At 36.7% G+C, this 20,846-nt stretch overlaps 1 protein-coding gene across 1 annotated transcript in view; it reads right to left on the reverse strand.

Annotated features, from left to right (window-relative positions):
- Nucleotides 1-4,733: 4,733 nt before the first annotated feature.
- Nucleotides 4,734-20,846, reverse strand: part of LOC121429529 — a gene marked incomplete at its 3' end in the record, with an annotated part of 47,054 nt that continues 30,941 nt past the window's right edge. The window contains 6 exon segments of the mRNA XM_041626588.1: nt 4,734-4,967; nt 5,619-5,777; nt 6,573-6,743; nt 7,147-7,232; nt 9,658-9,748; nt 12,867-12,965. Coding sequence (XP_041482522.1) covers nt 4,734-4,967; nt 5,619-5,777; nt 6,573-6,743; nt 7,147-7,232; nt 9,658-9,748; nt 12,867-12,965 — 840 coding nt within the window.

The raw sequence follows: 20,846 nt of genomic DNA on the forward strand, positions 1-20,846 counted from the left end.
TCAGATATAGAACAACTCAATTGGCAAGATTACAGGGAATATACATACTTCCAGAAGAGGACATTTGTTCAATTGTGGTAGCATCTATTACACAAAACAAAACTGAAAACATACATTTATCTTAAAAACAGAATATAACTGCAAGAGATCATCAGGTTTCAGGAGAATAAACTTCATTTTATATATTTTCAAGACCAGATGTTCCATTACTGGATGAAAAATAAAGTTTTTACAGAGAACAGCCTCTCTTAACAGATTATCTGTTAACATATCTAATATTTCAATATGTTATTACTCTCAATATGACCTTTGACCTTTAACTTCTGAAGATCACAACAGGTATCTAACTGGGTAAACTAAAGTATAAATGGTTCATTAAGGAGCATAAAGTACAATTCATGATATCTGGCTAAAAGCAACGCTGAAAGAATAATCATTTATGTAATAGGATAATTGGGTGATTTCAAGCTAGAAGCTAGGTATCAAAAGTGAGATTTGTGTTGAGGCAACATTTTGGCTAGCCATAACGATGAAAGCAAAATGTGTTGTTCAATTGTAAGAGCTTTAACAGCTCATTACTTCTTTATAAAGCTTTTCTCATCTTGCCATATGCACTCAATGTCAACTTGTACACCATATTTGAACACAATGCTTGAAATCATCCAATACATTTCAACAAATGGTAAATGAAATATACTGATTATACCAATGCCAATAACAGTACTTTGCATAAATTCAAAACAATTGCCAATGCTCGAAGAGCCTGCAATTTACATTCATCCAAAAGCTTAAACGTTCATCGTTTTATTTCATTTCCCTGGGTTTACTAGTGAGCAGACAAACTGCATCACATATCAAAGATACAATGGATATACTTACACGGGACTAACATAAGTACAAATATTATATACCATCATCAAACAAAAAATCAGTTATATATAGGTGGAATGAACTCATCAATATATGAAAATAAATCAAACATACAGAAAAGGGGCAACTAATATTACAAGATTAAAATAGAATGCTAATCCAGATAAAATTGGCAGAAAAGATATATTCCTTAAGAAAATAAAGCTCATATTTTCATCCAAATTTTTCAAATAATGCAAAAAATGGTCAAAATAAACATATACAATGATAAGAACTGAATAAAGAATATACATGTATATTCAAAATATATTTCATTTGTAATTATTAAAGCACAATACAAGCATACCGGTATTTAGATTGCATAAAATATAACAAGCACGTCTCAAATAGCAATTGGACATTCCGTCAATGCCATCAAAACCATAATGTATAATCTTTTGAAAAAAAATTGATGTATATGACTCCACTAGTATAAGCGTCCTTATCAATTATTGTAGTTTCATATTCAGATACAGTCAACTGTATACAAATGTATAAATTGCCTGGCCTAGCAACAGACCATGTACAGAAAATGCAATTTGATTGCTGAAATAATATAAAGGTGGGTTATAGGAAATGTTACTAATAAAGTAACGTTTCACTAGCTGAGTTCATTTACAAAAATGACCAAATGCACTTTTGAAAGCTCTTTGAACCTATGGGGGGGGGGGAATTATGAAAATAATAATAACAATAAGTCTCCCCATTCGTGAATTACTATGTTATGATTTACATCTAAATATTTGTAAACACATTTTCAATGAATAAACCAAATAAATGGAATGAGTAAATCTTTCTTGCGAAGTATATTAAATAAAGGAAATTATTCATACAAGATCAATATGTTCTCTCCTATTTCTAAGCACTTGTGGGAATTGGTTATATATTCAAAGCTTGTTATCACAAGAAAAAATTGCCAAATATATACATGAACATCTCCTCGCAGAAAAATATAATGTGACGCATTTGAATTATCACAAGACAGACACAAAATGGATGGAATCCAAAATAAATTGGTACCTCAATATGCAAAAAAAATATTACAAATGTGCAGGAGTTATATAAATGGTCTGTACATTGAATGTCATGCATAACAAACTATTGCTTGGGTGCCACACACATTGATTATACACAAATCCGAGTTTCACTGATATGCGAAAGTGACATCAAAACCTTGAGCTAAATAGACAAGTGTAATCTACATACAAGACGTAACATCACTATTTCGCTGCAAGAAAATGCCAGTGATAGAGTGCTCTATAAACGCCACTGAAAATGGAACTTTTTGCAGAAACCTGCTACAATGCCATTAGCTAACCTTGTGCTGTGCAGTGCATGTACCGATTTCAGACAAATGCTCAAAGCACCTGGAAGCTATGAGCCAGGCTCAAGTCACACTTTACACTTTGTGAAGCGTCCCCAGATCACCTATAATTGATATATCCATTTATCTATCATTGATCTGCATAGCTTCTTACTTTGCCTACTGGACACTGTATACATGTACTTTGACTACTACTACGACAAAATACTACTGACTAATTTCTCTACAACCAAGACAAGCATAAACTGCCAAACCTCAACAGCTCTTTTTATAATTAATTTTCGTAATTCAACACACTTTTCTTACAAATCTGAAAGCACTTTCCACTGAATCGACTATAAAAACGGACACTATTGCTCAGTTTGACAAAGGTGCAGCAACTGTGTAGGTACGTCTAGTACAAAAAAAGCAATTACATGTAACCTCAACACTCAAGAACAACGCCTGCCATTTTTTCGTCTGATTGCATATTTTCATGAAAAAGTAGAAATAACAGGCCAGTAATCTTTGTCAGCTGTTTCATGAAAAATGCCTTTTGACTGAAGTTTTATTCTTTATTGTTATTTTACACATGAATAAGTGCAACATGATCAAACAATACCTCCTACTGTTGCATAATGACAATCTGACTGACCAAAGGCCACATACACAAAAGATGAGGAACACACTGACTAAAGGCAATATTAACAAGAGATGAAGAACACACCTTCATACATGCAGTTCAGTTGTTTAAGGAGTGATAGCCTGGGAGTTTCGAAATAATCGTAATGTAAAAGGGCCTGGCAAGCTACATCTAACACCTACATCAAATATGGAGATAATTTCCTTGTATGATACAGCTATATTGAATTTTTTATTCTGTCTCACTCGAGGGAAAAAAATCCTCAGGAAACCTAATGAAAGTGGCTTTGTTCTCATTACTTTCTCTACAATTTTCATTAGTTTTGTTTTGCAATATATACAGCTACCTATGGTCTGTCATGAATCTAATGCTAAAACAATTTCTACGATCTATTCCTTCATTTTGTTTATCCAGAGTTATCCTCTCTGCGGAATGAGCTAATAAGAGTCTCTACCAGACGGTCCAATAATATGAAGGTCAAATAAATAGCGAGTACCGACGACGTTTGGATCTGGACGGCTTTTTGAAAACCGACCAGTCCGCAATACTAGGAATGCACAAGACAAGGTACAGCAAGACAAGGGTGTGCAAGTAAGAAGTGCGCCATCTATAGACAGAGTTTGGCCAATGTTGGTTCGACTCCTCACAACTGTAAACTGAATGTTAGTCAGTCCACAGTAGGTTCACTTAATTATTAAATATTCCATTATACAACAACATGTCAATGGCATAGATTGGAGTGGCAAACCTATCGTCTAGAGGGGGGCATCTATTGTCATTCCCCCCCCCTCTTGAATAGTGTGACGACATGCGTCTCCGCCAGTGCAACATGTTATGTGCATTGCGCAGGTTTCATAGAGCACTACAGTGCAATATGCACCACTATGTTGTGGGAAATGACATGTTTCATACAGCTGTTAGTATAGTAACGCACGACTTGAACATGTTCTTAGGTTCCAAGTCACATAGGAAGGGATATTTCATTTAGCACACAAAAGGGTCACTAGTCGTGCGTCAATCCATTTGTAACAGCTTTATAAAATGGCTCCCGACTGGTGCATTTGTGAGAGCGCTGCAACACATATTTTACATACTACATGTGCTGTGAGAGTGCAACCTCTGACAAACGCATAAACACAACGGAAGGAATCATTTAAGACTCGACGAAACTCTGGCCTATCAGAAACATATCCCCACTGATGCCACTCTGCCAATGCTTTTCCACTATACCACTCCAATGCAAACCAAATTGGCAAAAACTCGTCTAATCGACAGCGATGTAAAACGGTGCGACTAAAGCGCCCTCTCCTGTTGGTTATGCCGTCTCTCCGTTGACTGGGTTCCTCCCATCCTCCATGGTGATGACCTCGATGACATCACAGTTGTACGACCTTTCCTTCGCGAGGCCGGGGTTCTCAAAGGTCAAACAGTGCGTACTGAATCCCTTCGTCAGATCGCCTTCTAACAGTATCCCGTCTCCGTCACTGAAAAGGAAGGGACGATGAAATAATGTGAATTTTACCGCCACTTTTAGGCAGACTATATGCATCATAACAACCAGTTTGAAGATTGAGTTTTTTCCACTTTCATGATGGCTAAATGATTTTTTAAAAATGGCATTTTCAGCTGTCATGTAACAGACAAAATTACATGGTTGATTGCAATAAGAAATTTTTTATTTAAATCACATCATATCCCGTAAAAAACAATTTCAAAAGCAAATGAAAACAATAACTATAAGAAAAAAAGTCAACACATTTTTGCTAGAAAGTAGACTCACCCTCCTCCAACGGCAATAAGGCTCTTTGACGCTCTCATGAACATCTCGTTCATTTTCTTCTTGAAGTCTCCTCCGCTGGACCTCCTCTCTCCATTCTCCTTCACCTCCCCCTCCTCCTTCTCCTCCTCCTTCTCTTCTTTCTCCTCCTCCTTCTTCTCTTCTTTCTCCACCTCCTCCTTCGTTTCTTCCTTGGGGAGGATCCCGACCCAGGGGTACTTCTTTTCTTCTGGTGCGAAGCTGAAGAGGAAGCTCTCGCCGGTGCCGAAGTAGATACCCTTCTGGTCTCCGTCGTTTCGGGTGCTCCAGCTTGCTGATAGGTAAGCTCCAAAGATCTACGGAAAGGACAGAACAGGAGTGACATGGTAAGATGTATATCTGTTGAGATTTTTGTGATAGCTCTTCTCCTGGTATAACCCTTTTCAAGCTCCTTTGCAGCTTTTTGGTTTTTCCCATATTTCTCTTACAAAATAAGTTTTAAATTTCAAATTCAAATACCTATTTATTATATCATTGATTCAATTATTACGTTTTTATTGTTTGAATGTACACATTTTTTATTGTTTTCATCATGGGAAATAAAATCAATCAATCCATCAATATAGCAAATTTTAAAAGCTATTTCATACTATTATTATCGACATGCATCATCATTTTGCAATAATCACTACTTTCATCCCTGTCATCATTATAATCATTACCATCACTATCACCATCATCATCACCATCATCATTACCATCACCACAATAATCATCATCCTTGATCTTCATCATCACCATCATCCTCTTCACCATCATCATCGATTACTGTCTCAGTCATCATGATCACTACTACCACCAAAGTCATCATAATTTCCTCCACCAAAACCACCATTATCACCTTCACATCACCACAAACACCATCCGTATCATCCTAATCATCATCACAATCCTCCTCCTCCTCACCACACTACCATCATCACTATCATCATCATCCTCCTACGTACCTCTTGGTCCGACGTCTTGATGAGTAGAATGGTAGGCTCACAGTATTCACACCTTGTATAGAAGGTCGTCAACGAGAATCCATGCTCTTGTGTCGTGAAGACCAACCTCGGTTGATAGATGCTAAACCGACTTGGAACCCAGCTCCATAGAGTGTGCAGCTAAATGACAAGAAATGAATACAATTATTGGTAGAAGGAATAAACAAAACAAAAAGGATATCATCTCACCTATAAACTACAGAGTAATTTTCAGGTATATTTATGAGATCAAAGTCTCAAAGACTTGATTGAGATCATTCTTTTCAAGCATCAGTATACTACTGTTATGCATATTGTTTTATTATGGGTTTAAATATTTTCAGACAAGGGTTTGCCAAAGGCCAAAAACAAACAAACCACTATGCAATACTTTTTTGTGCAGTCAATGCAATTTGAGAAATTGCATAAAATATTGTCAATATTCATGTACTTAAACTTGATATCAGTAAACAACCCTTTCTTGAGGAGAGTCTATTAGAATTTCATTTATATTCAATTGCCTATTCAGTCAAATATGTAATCCTTCATGCCACCTGTTCCCAAAGAGTAATATTTTCTAATTTTTTTTTTTATTCATATAAACAATATTTTGATATCAACTTTTAAGTACATTTCATCAGAATTCTAATGAAAGGCTGAACCCTAAATTTAGCAGTTTGGGGCTTTACTTGATTTAAAAATGCAACCACTGATTTTATGCATGAATTGGCTTTAGCATTAGTTTGGGGATTTTTTTGGAGAATTTGCAGTTTTCTTAGTGATTGCACAGTTAATGTCCATGATCTTACGGAGGCTGCATCTTTTTAGAATTTGAAGTTTGGTTTTTGATTATCCTACATTTTCTTTTGTTACATGTGCACTGATTTGATGATTGTAAACCTTTGAAAATCAATAAAACATATAAATAAAAAATACCTGTTGATGGGAGATTATACATGAATTTATGTGGTTAAGCTTGGTGATGCCATCATTCTGTCTTCTGCTAGCGGCCCTGTACGGTGAATTGTCTTCTCGTAGCGTCTCTTTGTGTTTTGTCTGATATGTTCCTATGACAGACCTAGACAAACCTCGGAACTGGAATCCAACCTAATGAGAGAGACAAAAAAATGAAAATATTTCAGTTTGGTGATGATGAAGTCTGTATTTTCTTTCTTAATTATGGTAAATGATTTATATGAAAATATTCCTATACACTATTTTAAATATGTTGATGATTTGTCTTTAGTACAGCGTCTTAAATCAACTGACACTTCGCAATTACAATCAGTACTTAATTCAGACCAATACTGGTCGCAATCAAATAATATGTCACTCAATCCCACCAAGTTTTTACCTTACATATTACTTTTATGAAAAACCCCATCACTCCTGAGGTTCTTGCCATCAATAACTCTGCCTTATGCAATGTGGAAAGTATCAAACTGTGAAGAATAATCCTACCTGTCTCTCATGTATTTCATTAAACAGAAATGTAATACTATTTACTTACTGTTAGGAGAGTGTTTGGGCTGACTGGAATGGTCCTGACAAATTCTCGGATAGAAGCAGCTACGCCATCGGGCGCCTCTGCGGTACCTAGACAATTGAAGAAAAATAAATAAAAGACACACTTAAAGAAACATTAACAAGCCTGTTTTACAAATGGATTTTGAAATTATATTATCAGTGGAGAAGGGGGACGGGGTGGGACACAGTTCTAAATTTCAAACATTTGAAATAAATCCAGAATGGCTGCAAATGGTGAAAGTGATTTCATCTTGAAATTTGGAATGAAAATCAGTTTGTACAGTTTTAAATTTGAATTCATTTCTGTCTTCTTTAAAACCCATATGGCATAGAATGGCTCCTCAAGCATAGAATAGGCTGAAAATTTCAGGATATAATCTTCATCTGTATTTATCTAATATCCAATTACTAAATTCGCAAAAGAAGTGCTCAAGGGCTATTTTTAAATAGAAATAAAACATTACTGAGAGAGGGCGAAATTTTAATTTTTCATAATGGATGAAAAACATTCAAATGACCACAATACTTTTGTAATATTGGGATGTTAGATTCCTTTAGTATAAAACATCTATCCTTAAATTCTACTTTGTTTGAATGGAAATGAATATACAATGTAATTCACAATACTGACACTCTAAGGCCTGGTCACACCGCCAGAGCGTTGTTGGAGCGGAGAGAAAAAAATCATCACCGCTCGCTACCGTTTACCATTTTCGATTTCAATTGTTTTTTGGGGTTTTTTTTCGATTTTTTCCCAAATTTTGTGAGCGAAATTCGACCCTCTCTCCCTACCGCTCCAACAAGGCTCGGGCGGTGTGACCAGCCCTTTACATTTTACCAAGCTTTAAACTGGCTTTACAGTTTACAGCATACATTATCTAATCTTCCCCTTAAACAAACAGCCATGATCCCAACATGCCTATGCACGTGAGCTTCACACGATACCCAAGGTTATGACATTGAAAGATGTACATTTGACATGTACATGACACTGACAATGATCTTATCTGTGATAATAATCACCCGACATCCCCAAAACACAAACACATATATCCAGGGAACTTTATACAAACTCAAATAAAAACTTGGTCAAGCACCCATTATTGTTTGTGGAAGCAGGCGTGTAGTGGGCTTGATCAAAGAATAACATATTTATTGGCTAAATAGGCGTAAACATTCATATCTTAATGGTACGCACCTCAAAACCCAAGAAAACAATAGCATAATAGTAGGTAGAAAGCGCAATGACCTGATTGTCTTTGGATAAAATGTTCACCTTTGAAGCATACTGAAATGTGAAACCTTCACTCTCTCTCTCTCTCTCTCTCTCTCTTCTCCTTCCCATTTTATCCTCCCACTGTACATTCAAATTCTCTACTTCACTTTCTAAATCCCTTAGACAAATCCTATTTGTAACCATTTAATTTCTCAGATTGAGAGAAAAATATGTTTCCTCACAGGTCTTACTGTAGTTTTCAAAAAAATATGGGAATAGGAACCATAAAAAGTAGAAATAAAGCAAAGCATGCCTGCTCTTCTCCTTTAACAAACAGCCATGATCCCAGCGTGCCTATGCACGTGAGCTGCACACCATACCGAAGGTCATGGACATTGGAAGAGATACATTTGATCATGACACTGACAATGATCTTATCTGTGATAATAATCACCCAACACCCCATAACACAAACACAATATCCAGGGACCTTTATACAAACTCACATAAAAACTGGGTCAAGCACCCATTATTGCTTGTGGAAGCAGGTGTGTAGTGGGCTTGATCCAAAGAATAACATATTTATTGGCTAAATGGGCACAAATATTCAAATCTGAATGGTATGCACCTTCAAACCCTTGATAAAAACATCAACAACATAATAGTTGGTACAAAGCGCAATGACCTGATTGTCTTTGGATAAAATATTCACCTTTGAAACATAGTAAAATGTGAAACCTTTTCTTTGCTCTTCCCTTCACATTTTATCCTCCCTACCATACATTCACATCTCTACTTCACTTTCTAAAAAAATCAAACAAATGTAATTTGTGAGAGAATATGTTTCCTCACAGGTCTCACTGTAATTAAAAAAAAATTCTTTTCATAATATTTTCCATTTATTTTCCTTTTTTCAATCTATTTCTTGTTCACTTTTATTTTCCTTTTGCCCTTCTCTCCTTGTTATTCCCTTCCATCTTTCCTCTTCCTTCCTCTCTGTTGTTCTCCCAATTCTTCTCTCCATCTATCCTCTCTTCCTTCCTTCGTTTTCTTTCTTCCTCCATCCACTTTTCTTCTCTCTCTCTCTCCCTCTCCTCAACACTCTCCTTCCTTTCTTCTCCTCCCTCTCTCTGTGTCTCCCGCTTCTTATATCTTTCCACGTCCCTCTTCTCCAATTCTATCTCCGCCCTTCCCCTATCCGTCCCTTCTCTCTCTCACTACCCCTCCTCCCTTTCTTCTCCATTGTCATCCCCCTTTCCGACCTTCTATCAATCATACCTCTATGTTTCTTGTAAAGCATGAGAATGGCCAGCCCCACTCGGTAAAAGATTTTCAGTCCTTCTGATAAATAGCAGTCCATCACTCGAATCTAGGAGAATAAATGGGTATTAAAAATAGAATAACATTAAAAGTAAATAAATATTGAATATTGGCTTCATCCATGCAAATTAGAATCAAAATAACAAATCACGATTCACAATTTTGCTTTGTAATAAGAATTCTCCATAGGGCTTCACACAAACATTTGTTAGCATTTATTTATTCAAATATCATTTATTTACAGAATAATGTCTTCCATCCTGGGAAAAGCATCAATCTATAAAAAAGTGTTTGAACAAATAGCTTTACATCCTTGTAGCAGTGATGGAAATACAAAAAATAACTGAAAATTAAGAGCAATTCAAGCTGTGCTTTATCATAGCACACTAGCGCACGGTATCAAATAACCTCTTCACTACTATCAAAGACTCGAGATAGAAAAGTTGTATATCCGTCAACATGATTCAAGTACAAAATTAATACATATGGTAACAAAAATAAAAGATGTTGTATGATTAAAATAAACAACATTCTCACAAGTGAGCAATTTATTAAAAAGGAGTAGAAGGGCTTCAAGTGTTTCCTTATATCCATTGGTTTACTATCTCACTCCAATCCCTTGGTAGTGTGCAGTCAGCAGAGTTGTTTTATTTTGATCAATATTCAATCAAAACAAAAAAATATGAAAAAATATAAAAACACTTAACACTATTTTAAACTTTTTTAGAGAGTACTGACAGATATCTTCTCATACTGCCCAGGTAGACATGTAATGCAGATATATGAAAATATTAGGTAAATACAACAATTGTGCAACAAATTTAATAAAAGAGTACTATTTTTTATTTTGTTCAATATACACCATTTTACAGTTTCTTGTTATGATTGAAAACTATTTTCTCAAATTTTTTCAAAAACTTTAATAAAGAGCACTGCTATTTAGTCCTATTTCATTTGAATCTATTCAAACCATTAATACACTATTTTATGTTTTTTCGTTTTCATTGAACAATATTTACTCACATTGGGCTGACATCTTTATGCCGCTACATGCAGTATATATAAGGCGAGATACATTACATGTGAGAACTTTTACAGCACTATATTGTCAGGTCCATCCCGTGGGGGTGGGGCAGAAATCAGTATTCTCACCTCTCTCTCTCTCTCTACATCCATTCAATCCCATGATGGGAAAGGATAAAATGTTCTGCTGTCAGATTCAAAATCTCTAGGCCTGGTCACACCGCCCGAGCGTTGTTGGAGCGGTCGTGGAGCGGAGAGAAAAAATCCTCACCGCTCGCAACCGTTCACCATTTTCAATTTCGATTGTTGTTTTTTTGTTTTTTATTTTTGTTTTCGATCATTTCCCCCAATTTTGTTAGCGAAATTCGACTCTCTTTCCCTTCCACTCCATGAAAGCTCCAACAACTCTCGGGCGGTGTGACCAGGCCTTTTGTTAATTTTTCTATTAGATTGAATTTATTTTGCCCAAAGTCACATGCATAAAACATAGAAAGGAACATTATTTGTTTCAATACTGGGGCAATTGAAGAGTACTACTTTGTAGCGGAAATTTTTATTATTTGTACTCTTTTTAAAAACAAATTTGAAAAGAAACTGCAGACCAACAATAATTGTTTCATCTTTTTTACCCATTTATACTTTCAATTTCCCCTCAACATTATTTTAATTCTCCCCTAAAGGGCAATGGTAGGTGGCAGTACGTGAACTACATTAACAAGTGCGGATGATTTTGTCATACGTGTGCGTTACAAAGGAAAAGTGCATTTCCTTTGGCTAACACATTATAAAGGTGTACCGGTATCAAAATTGTGTCAAACGGTCTTTGTTTCAGGTTTGAAACTCTCAGTTGAGTGTGATGTGATTCACATTGGGTCATTTAAAAGTTTGGTGTTGGTGTAGGTGGTAGTGTTTGTGTGGTGTTACAAGTGAAATCCAGATTGCCTTCCCGACATGTAGCACTGACACCAAACCTTATCCAAGTCACATTCTTGATAGCTCAAGACCTAGTGATTGTCTAGTAACCAGCTTACTTGTGTGGTGCTGTGCTAATAAAAAGACTGAAAAATTGCTTCATTGCCAATCATGGTTAAACGAGTTCAGACAGATACCACTAATAAATGCATAGACAACCACCGTGGAATCATCGCGTGCTACGCCAACTTCAGAAATCTAGTTAAGCTTCAAGAGCTGGGAGCTGGTGAATTAGTTATCACATACATTGTTATTTTACCTCTTCACAATGAAAATTATTCCTTTGTCAAAGCACTTTTGTATTGGAATTAACTATTAAATGTGATGCCTTTATAGCGAAAGCAGCAAGGTTAGAATAACAATAAACGATAGGAGGGACGATAAACAACAAGAATGATGATAAAAAAATGTCCACTGATTCCTATCTAACGTATGCATTAAAGTATATACATGTCCAGGATTTCCTTAGGGACTTTGTACACACAAAAACACCATACGAATATACTGATGAGAAAAGCTCTTCTTTTTTTGATGACAGTATACTAAATTTTAAACAAACTGCGATTCCCAAGCACTCGCACGCTATTTTCTTTGAAAGGTCAAGTCCAGTTACACAAAAAGCTCAATTAAATAATAGAAAAAAAAACTGACAACCACAACACTGAAAATTCCATCAAAACTGATACAAAATGAGAAAGTTTTGACATTTTGCTTTAATTTCACAATTCCAGTTATGGGCAGACTTTGAACCTTGTGGTTCAAAGTCTAGAGACTTATCCACTAATAATAATAATATTCCGCATTTATATAGCACATAATACATCGGAATGACGTCTCTAAGCGCTTTACAGACATATTATTACCCCGGTCATCGGATCCTTGCATGCCCGCATACAATGTATGCACCTTCTCCACTCCCTGGGGAGCATTCCAACAAGAGTTCCAAGACTCAATTGCTAGGCATACTACATACAGGCTTTCACATCCTACCGGGTACCCATTTAACACCTGGGCGAGAGTGGCAAAGTGTGGATTAACGCCTTGCCAAAGGACGCTAGGCCATGGTGGGATTCGAACACACGACCCTCTGATTACAAGGCGAGAGTCAGAACCGCTACACCACGGCGCTTCCACTAAGCCACAACTCCTCTCAAATCACACTAATTACTTACGATATGTGAGAAAGGCAGATCCTCAAGTATCCACCATATCCAGTCGTTATAGATTTCCGAGACATCTCCTTGCTTGATAAACATCTTATGAGCTGATGCCTGTGAGGGGGAGGGGGGGGGAGACAGGAGAACAAAGCAAAGAAAAATAATGATTCAGAGGTATATCTTTCCCAAAGTTTTTTTTTTGGATTAACCACAGGAATTTGTCAATCGGTGATAGCTCATTCAGTGAAGCGGGGGGGGGGGAGGGGAGAGGGGGAGGGATGAGTGGCGCTATGGGAGGGGGTTGGATTCCAGTGACCCAGGTTTTATTCCAACTGGGTGCATTAGAATCATTTAGTAAGGCATTTATCCCACTACCAGGTCCCTCGGAGAGGACCTTAAGCCTTCAGTCCTCTGGTTACTTGCTTAAAAGCATTTTTTGTTTCTGCCTTCTCAGCGATCAGGCCCTACATTCACCTGTAAAATCGCTTGTAATGTACATGCATATACAGAACTAGATTTGCATACAGTACTATAGGTTATAGGTAAATTAGAAGAAAAAAGATAAATGAAAGTGCTATTAATTGAGGAAATGATGATTGCACCACAATCCAGGCAAGGGGTGCAGAGATCACATCCCTGTCAAAACAAGCACTTGAACTGCTGTATAGTGCTACCCTTGGAACTCATGTGAGGTTCTGGTGGCACAGGCTCTGAACTTGATCACGTTGTCCAACGCTTGTTCTATCCAAACAATCGCAAACCTTGAAAACTATCGTCACATCCTGACCTTGGGTACAAGTAAATAGTTTTCAAACTTTGAAACTTCACTTGTTGACAATTGTCAGTTTATGACAACATGATCTGATAGATTTCGAATCAAGTATGGTTTTTACAGTTTGACAAATAAGTTTTGAATAGGTGTCAAACATTCAGGGACCAATAAATATCTAAGATCTATCTCTTCTAAATTCTAAAATTTTGGTATAAGTACATGGCTATGTACAATGTATGTCAGTTTGTAGTTACAAAATTATAGAATCCTACATTACATTCTTCTTATATTTCTTTGTCTGTTTAACTAGATACACGTGTTTTGGGTATTCATTGTTCAGTGATTGTTTTATTTTTTAATAATAACATATAAACAAAACACATTGGTCTCATAAATTAAAAAGAGAAATTATTACTTGAGAAAAAAAATGAATATATGAAAACTATTATCTACATGTATCAATACATGTTTATGTTTATAACTCCCACAAAAAACAATTAAAAATATTCAGAATGAACTAATACATGCTAAATTGGCTACCTGAAATGAAATCATTGCCAATAAACGAACAAAATATCAATGCTTTCATGATTGGAGCAATCATATGGAAGAATATTTTCATGAACATTGAGCAAAAATAATCATGCACTCAGCTAAAAATACCTACAGTAAAGAAGAATCCCGAACTGAAAAAAAAAGACTAGTCAAATCATTTTTAGTTCAAAAGCTGTGACGAAGGGGAAAAATAGCGTCAGCCAGTCAGGGTTTTTACTACTAACCTATGAAATGAAAGAGAGCTCTTACATCTATTTTCATTTGAAAATTGACAGCAGCTCAAGCACAATATCTGCTGATTACAATATGGACAATGTTCTACCAACATTTGACAAGATTCATCAATTTCAAACAGAAAGGAAAGATGCATAGAAATCATGGTAAGTCAGCACACATTTTGGCCAGATGTAATTAAAATTTTGCAGGATTTATTAGGGTCTGTGGGGCTATTCTTTTTCTTCTTTTTTGTTGTTGCCAAACTGGTGCGATTGGTCTGACCGTGCCTTGAACACTACAAGAGACATTACAGAGCTGAATGAGGCAGAATTCAGAAACCCTGTAGACTAGCCGAAATGGTGTTCGACCAACTGTCAAATGAGGGATCACTCTAAGATTGAACTCATGCAATTTTTAGATGGATTGAGGCAATCACACTCTCGGCCGAGCTAATTTTGTGTTGCTATAGCAACTGCGATTGATGCAATTGGCTGCGGCTTGGGTCAATTTGCCTGAAAAGCAATACATTGAAGAAAGTATGTGTATGTTCCTGAGAGAGACGCTCTTTATGGCCTGGTCACACCGCCCGAGCGTTGTTGGAGCGGTCGAGGAGCGGAGAGAAAAAATCACCACCGCTCGCTACCATTCACCATTTTTTTTTCGATTGTTTTTATTTTGTTTTCGATTTTTGTTTTTTATTTTTTCTCCAATTTTGTGAGCGAAATTTGACCCTCCCTCACTTCCGCTCCACGGCCACTCCAACAATGCTCGGCTGTGTGACCAGGCCTTTACCAGAGGTCCATTAGGGAATAGGGAGGGGGCTTGGAGAGCATGATCCATCATATGTCACTTTCAGATGGGCACAAATAAGCTAAGAATTTTGTTTTTTCTAAAAGAAAAACCCTTCGAACTTTTCCTTAAAATCTTCAAGATCCTGAATAGTGAAACAAAGTTACTAGTGTCAGAAGTTGTACAAGGCAAACTTAAGAGCTTGCTCCATTTCCATATGATGGAAGGATAGTGATTTCAGGCTTCATACCTCCCTGACCATCAGTCATCAGATATTGGAATGGGGCATAGTTTCAGCCATTACCCGGGCAATATATATTACTAGAACTGGCGGTTCTTTATACGCTTCAAGAATCAAAGGGGGTTCGTATCAGAAGCATGATGAGGGATCACACTCAAATGAACCCAAGACACCTCTTGATGGATCGAAGCAATCAAAATAAGAGCCCCTCTTTTTTATGTTGCCATGACAACAGCAATTGATGCAGTTAACTACATCCGTGGTTAATTTGACTTCATTGAATCCTTGATATCGCAAGGAGCTCAAACTGTGAGAGAATTATACTAAAATGGATCTGAAAGCTAATCCCAATACCCTAAATAACGCTGCTCATTTAAAGTGGAGAGTTAATAGCCAATTATTGAGTGGAGGCTAATCAGGTGCCATTGATTTTTTTAGGGGCACTGAAATAAAAAGATACTATTCAATATTGTAAATTTGCTGTATGATTTGTCCACAGCTACCAACCTAAATTGTAATGAAAAATATTCTTTATCACTTTTATCCTATTTTCAAGCCTAAAGTCTTATTTTTCTTAATTGTTTTTAAAATATTATTACAAAAATCTTATTTTAATTGCAAAATCCTAGGGGAAAATTCCGACATTATTTGGTGTCACTTTTCCCTTAACAATCCTTTAAAATAGGATGAAATCCTACTAACTACAGTAGCAGCTCTTTTTGTTGATTTATTTATTTATTTATTTAGCTATCTATTTATTAATTTATTCATTTGGGTGCATTGTGGTCTAGTGGTTCTGACTCTCGCCTTTCAAACAGAGGGTCTTGGGTTCGAATCCTAGCCATTGCGTGGTTTCCTTCAGCAAGAAATTTATCCACATTGTGCTGCACTTGACTCAGGTGAGGTAAATGGGTACCGGCAGGAAGAAATTCCTCAAAAAGCTGTATGCACCAGACTCGGTAGACTAGCTTAGCCGGGGTAATATAGGAGCGCCTTGAGCACCAAGCAAGGTGAATATGGGCGCTATAGAAATCCTATATTATTCATTCTTATTATTTATTTATTCATATCTTCATATTCCATAAATTCTCAAGTACATTTCATAACAAATTCATTTTCATTAGTATATACATCCTCCGCATATATGCAGTTTTGAAATATAGGCCTACCGGTACCAAATAAAATGAAAAAAGTGGAAGGGCCTACTAAAAAGCAAAGCTGGTAAGATGTAGACCCCCTAACGAAACAAGGGTAAAATGATATGAATATACATGTAGTAAAATAATCAGAAAAATTCTATAAATTAGCTGAGACCTGATAAACAAATATTTTCATATCCAATACAAGAAGAGGACATTGTACGGAGGAGTTACTCCTTGGTTGTAAATGCACTCACACGGCTTCTCCTCTCTGTTAAGAAACTATCAAATGATAATTGCTAAACTGGACGAAAAATTTTGAGGTTAGCATTCTAAACCTAACAAGTCTATTTAACCCAATCTGGCGTATTATGGCATTGTATAGAAACTCTTTAATTGGTGATGAAAACAGTTCATAAAGCATTCAGAGAATTCGAAATGTGCCTCGCCATTGAAAATTACCCCGAGCCATTGTTGTTGTCTAATCAACAACTTCCTCGTAAGGAAGCTCAGAGCTGCGGGTGATAATGAAACTGTGTAGTAGTACTTGGAACCTGAAAGTAAAAAAAAAACAAATCCAGGCCAGTCTCTACCGCAGAAAACACTCATAATGACAGTGAAGTCTGGCAGGAATCTGCATTCTCACTTAAAGGGGAAGTTCACCCTGACAAAAAGTTTATTGTAAAAATAGCAGAAAAACTAATAAAAAATATTGCTGAAGGTTTGAGAAAAATTCATCAAATAATTAAAAAGTTATTAGAATTTCAATTATTTGATTTGTGACGTCATATGCGAGCAGCATTCATACATAGCGAATGGTAAAAAATCAAAGAAATTTCATTTTCTCAGAAAATTAAAAATGGTTTTCATTGTACCTTTTATATATCAATAGACAAATCATTTCACACCCGATCATGAATAGAAAACAAAATTAAGTCATCAGGAACCATACAAAATTTGAAATTCATACATTTTATATTACATAATACATGGGGCAACTGCTCGTTTATGACGTCACAAATCCAAAACTTTGAACTCTAATAACTTTCTTACTTTTTAACGGATTTTCCTCAAACCTTCACCAATATTTTTTACTAATTTTTCTGCTATTTTTACAACAAAGTTTTTTTCAGGGTGAACTTCCCCTTTAACAAAATTACAAGCAGAGTACAAACAGCATACTTTTTAAAAGAGAAACTTGGGTCTAATGGTAGATTAATCAAGAATTGGAAATTAGTTTTCCATATAGCTCCTGGGGAGAAAAAAAACCCTGTACAACATATATCTCTAAATTTACATGTATGGGGAAATAGGGACAATGTTGTAAGTTAGAGCAATTACGGGATCGGAGTTCGGTTCGGAAGTTTTGCTCCTAAAATCGGAATCGGTTCGGATATCGGATCGGAAGATATTCAAAAACAAAAAAATACATTAAAATTTGTATGTGGCCGGCGCGTGGACAAATGCGGCACGCTACACTGATGGCAGAATTTGTTTTGATCTCCGACAAAAGCGGAGGAAGAAGATGATGAGTTGTTTTGATCTCCGACATAATCGGAGGAAGGAAAATAAGATAATGACGTTCCAGCGCGCGACACTACCGCCGATCAACGATAGGCCTCTTCTCTACAACATCGTGGTGATGGCGGAGGTAATCGTAAACTGTTAAAGGTCGCATGACCTCCCGAAAAAGACGCATTATTATCCAGAGTTGTTTACCATGATATTCACCTTCTCTACAACATCATAGTGATGGCGGAGGTAATCGTAATCTCATAAAGGTCGCAGGACCTCCCGAAAAAGACGCATTATTATCAAGAGTTGTTTACCGTGATATTCACCTTCTCTACAACATCGTAGTGATGGCGGAGGTAATCGTAAACTCTTAAAGGTCGCATGACCTCCCGAAAAAGACGCATTATTATCCAGAGTTGTTTACCATGATATTCACCTTCTCTACAACATCATAGTGATGGCGGAGGTAATCGTAATCTCATAAAGGTCGCAGGACCTCCCGAAAAAGACGCATTATTATCAAGAGTTGTTTACCGTGATATTCACCTTCTCTACAACATCGTAGTGATGGCGGAGGTAATCTAAACTCTTAAAGGTCGCATGACCTCCCGAAAAAGACGCATTATTATCCAGAGTTGTTTACCATGATATTCACCTTCTCTACAACATATCACTTCGATGTTGTAGAGAAGGTGAATATCACGGTAAACAACTCTTTGATAATAATGCGTCTTTTTTGGGAGGTCATGCGACCTTTATGAGATTACGATTACCTCCGCCATCACTACGATGTTGTAGAGAAGGTGAATATCATGGTAAACGCATTATTATCCAGAGTTGTTTACCATGATATTCACCTTCTCTACAACATATCACTTCGATGTTGTAGAGAAGGTGAATATCACGGTAAACAACTCTTTGATAATAATGCGTCTTTTTTGGGAGGTCATGCGACCTTTATGAGATTACGATTACCTCCGCCATCACTACGATGTTGTAGAGAAGGTGAATATCATGGTAAACAACTCTAGATAATAATGCGTCTTTTTTGGGAGGTCATGCGACCTTTAAGAGTTTACGATTACCTCCGCCATCACTACGATGTTGTAGAGAAGGTGAATATCACGGTAAACAACTCTTGATAATAATGCGTCTTTTTCGGGAGGTCATGCGACCTTTAAGAGTTTACGATTACCTCCGCCATCACTACGATGTTGTAGAGAAGGTGCACTATCACGGTAAACAACTCTGGATAATAATGTGTCTTTTTCGGGAGGTCATGCGACCTTTATGAGATTACGATTACCTCCGCCATCACTACGATGTTGTAGAGAAGGTGAATATCACGGTAAACAACTCTTGATAATAATGCGTCTTTTTTGGGAGGTCATGCGACCTTTATGAGATTACGATTACCTCCGCCATCACTACGATGTTGTAGAGAAGGTGAATATCATGGTAAACAACTCTAGATAATAATGCGTCTTTTTTGGGAGGTCATGCGACCTTTAAGAGTTTACGATTACCTCCGCCATCACTACGATGTTGTAGAGAAGGTGAATATCATGGGAAACAACTCTGGATAATAAAGCGTCTTTTTCGGGAGGTCATGCGACCTTTAAGAGTTTACGATTTCCTCCGCCATCACTACGATGTTGTAGAGAAGGTGAATATCACGGTAAACGCATTATTATCCAGAGTTGTTTACTCATAAGGTCGCATGACCTCCCGAAAAAGACGCATTATTATCCAGAGTTGTTCACCATGATATTTACCTTCTCTACAACATCGTAGTGATAGCGGAGGTAATCGTAAACTCTTAGAGGACGTATAGTCAGATAGTCGTAAATATTACCGCGCATGTCAGCGTGTTCAACTAAATCTTATTTGCCTCCCCTTAAGATCAAAACATATCGTCTTTTCGTTGTTTTTCTTCCTCCATTTTTGTCGGAGATCAAAACAAATTATCACCAATTATCATCACTATCGTTTTGTTCTTCCCCGATTATGTCGGAGATCAAAACAAATCATAATCTTCTTCTCCACCTGCCTTTCCGCTAATATCACAGATAAAAACAAATCATAATTTTCTTCCCCTTTATCTTCTTTTCCTTCCACCGCTTTTGTCTGAGATCTAAACAAATCACCAGCGCATTTTGACGGCAAACATGTCGCCACGTGTTTTCTTTTTTTTGTCTTGTTATGTTTTGGTTTTTCCGATCCGATTTTTTCCCCACTGGTCAAAAATCGGAGTTCGGAAAAATGTAGAAAAAAGGGGAAAATCGGATCGGATCGGGAATTGGAATAAAAATCGGTTACAGCATTAGATAGGGATATTACTATTAAATTTAAATGATTGGATAGTCCAACCTCTGTATGGGTATACATGTACAAGTAGTGGATCCAAAGCTAACGAAGAATTGTGATTAATAAGACAGGATAAATACAATAAGTGATAAGATGACATCCTTCTCACAAAGACCACATATCTTGTTTCCTTTTTGCAGTTTTTATATACAGTGTTGGCTGTACATGTATCATGAATTTTACTACTAAGAAATTAGGATGAAAAACCCAAAGTTGTGGGTTCTTTTGACATGCATGTATTTAAGCTCTGGAGAAATTTGTGGCTTCATGTCTAAAGATTTTGCAACCCTTAATACCTCATGCTTGACAAATAGCCCAGGGGGGGCACTTACATTGATGAGTGGATACCATCTGCGACCAAAATACACGTAAAAGGGATGTCTTTTTCAAGATAAGGCATT

This window comes from Lytechinus variegatus, chromosome 16 (genome assembly GCF_018143015.1).
Source record: "Lytechinus variegatus isolate NC3 chromosome 16, Lvar_3.0, whole genome shotgun sequence".
Lineage (NCBI taxonomy): Eukaryota > Metazoa > Echinodermata > Echinoidea > Temnopleuroida > Toxopneustidae > Lytechinus > Lytechinus variegatus.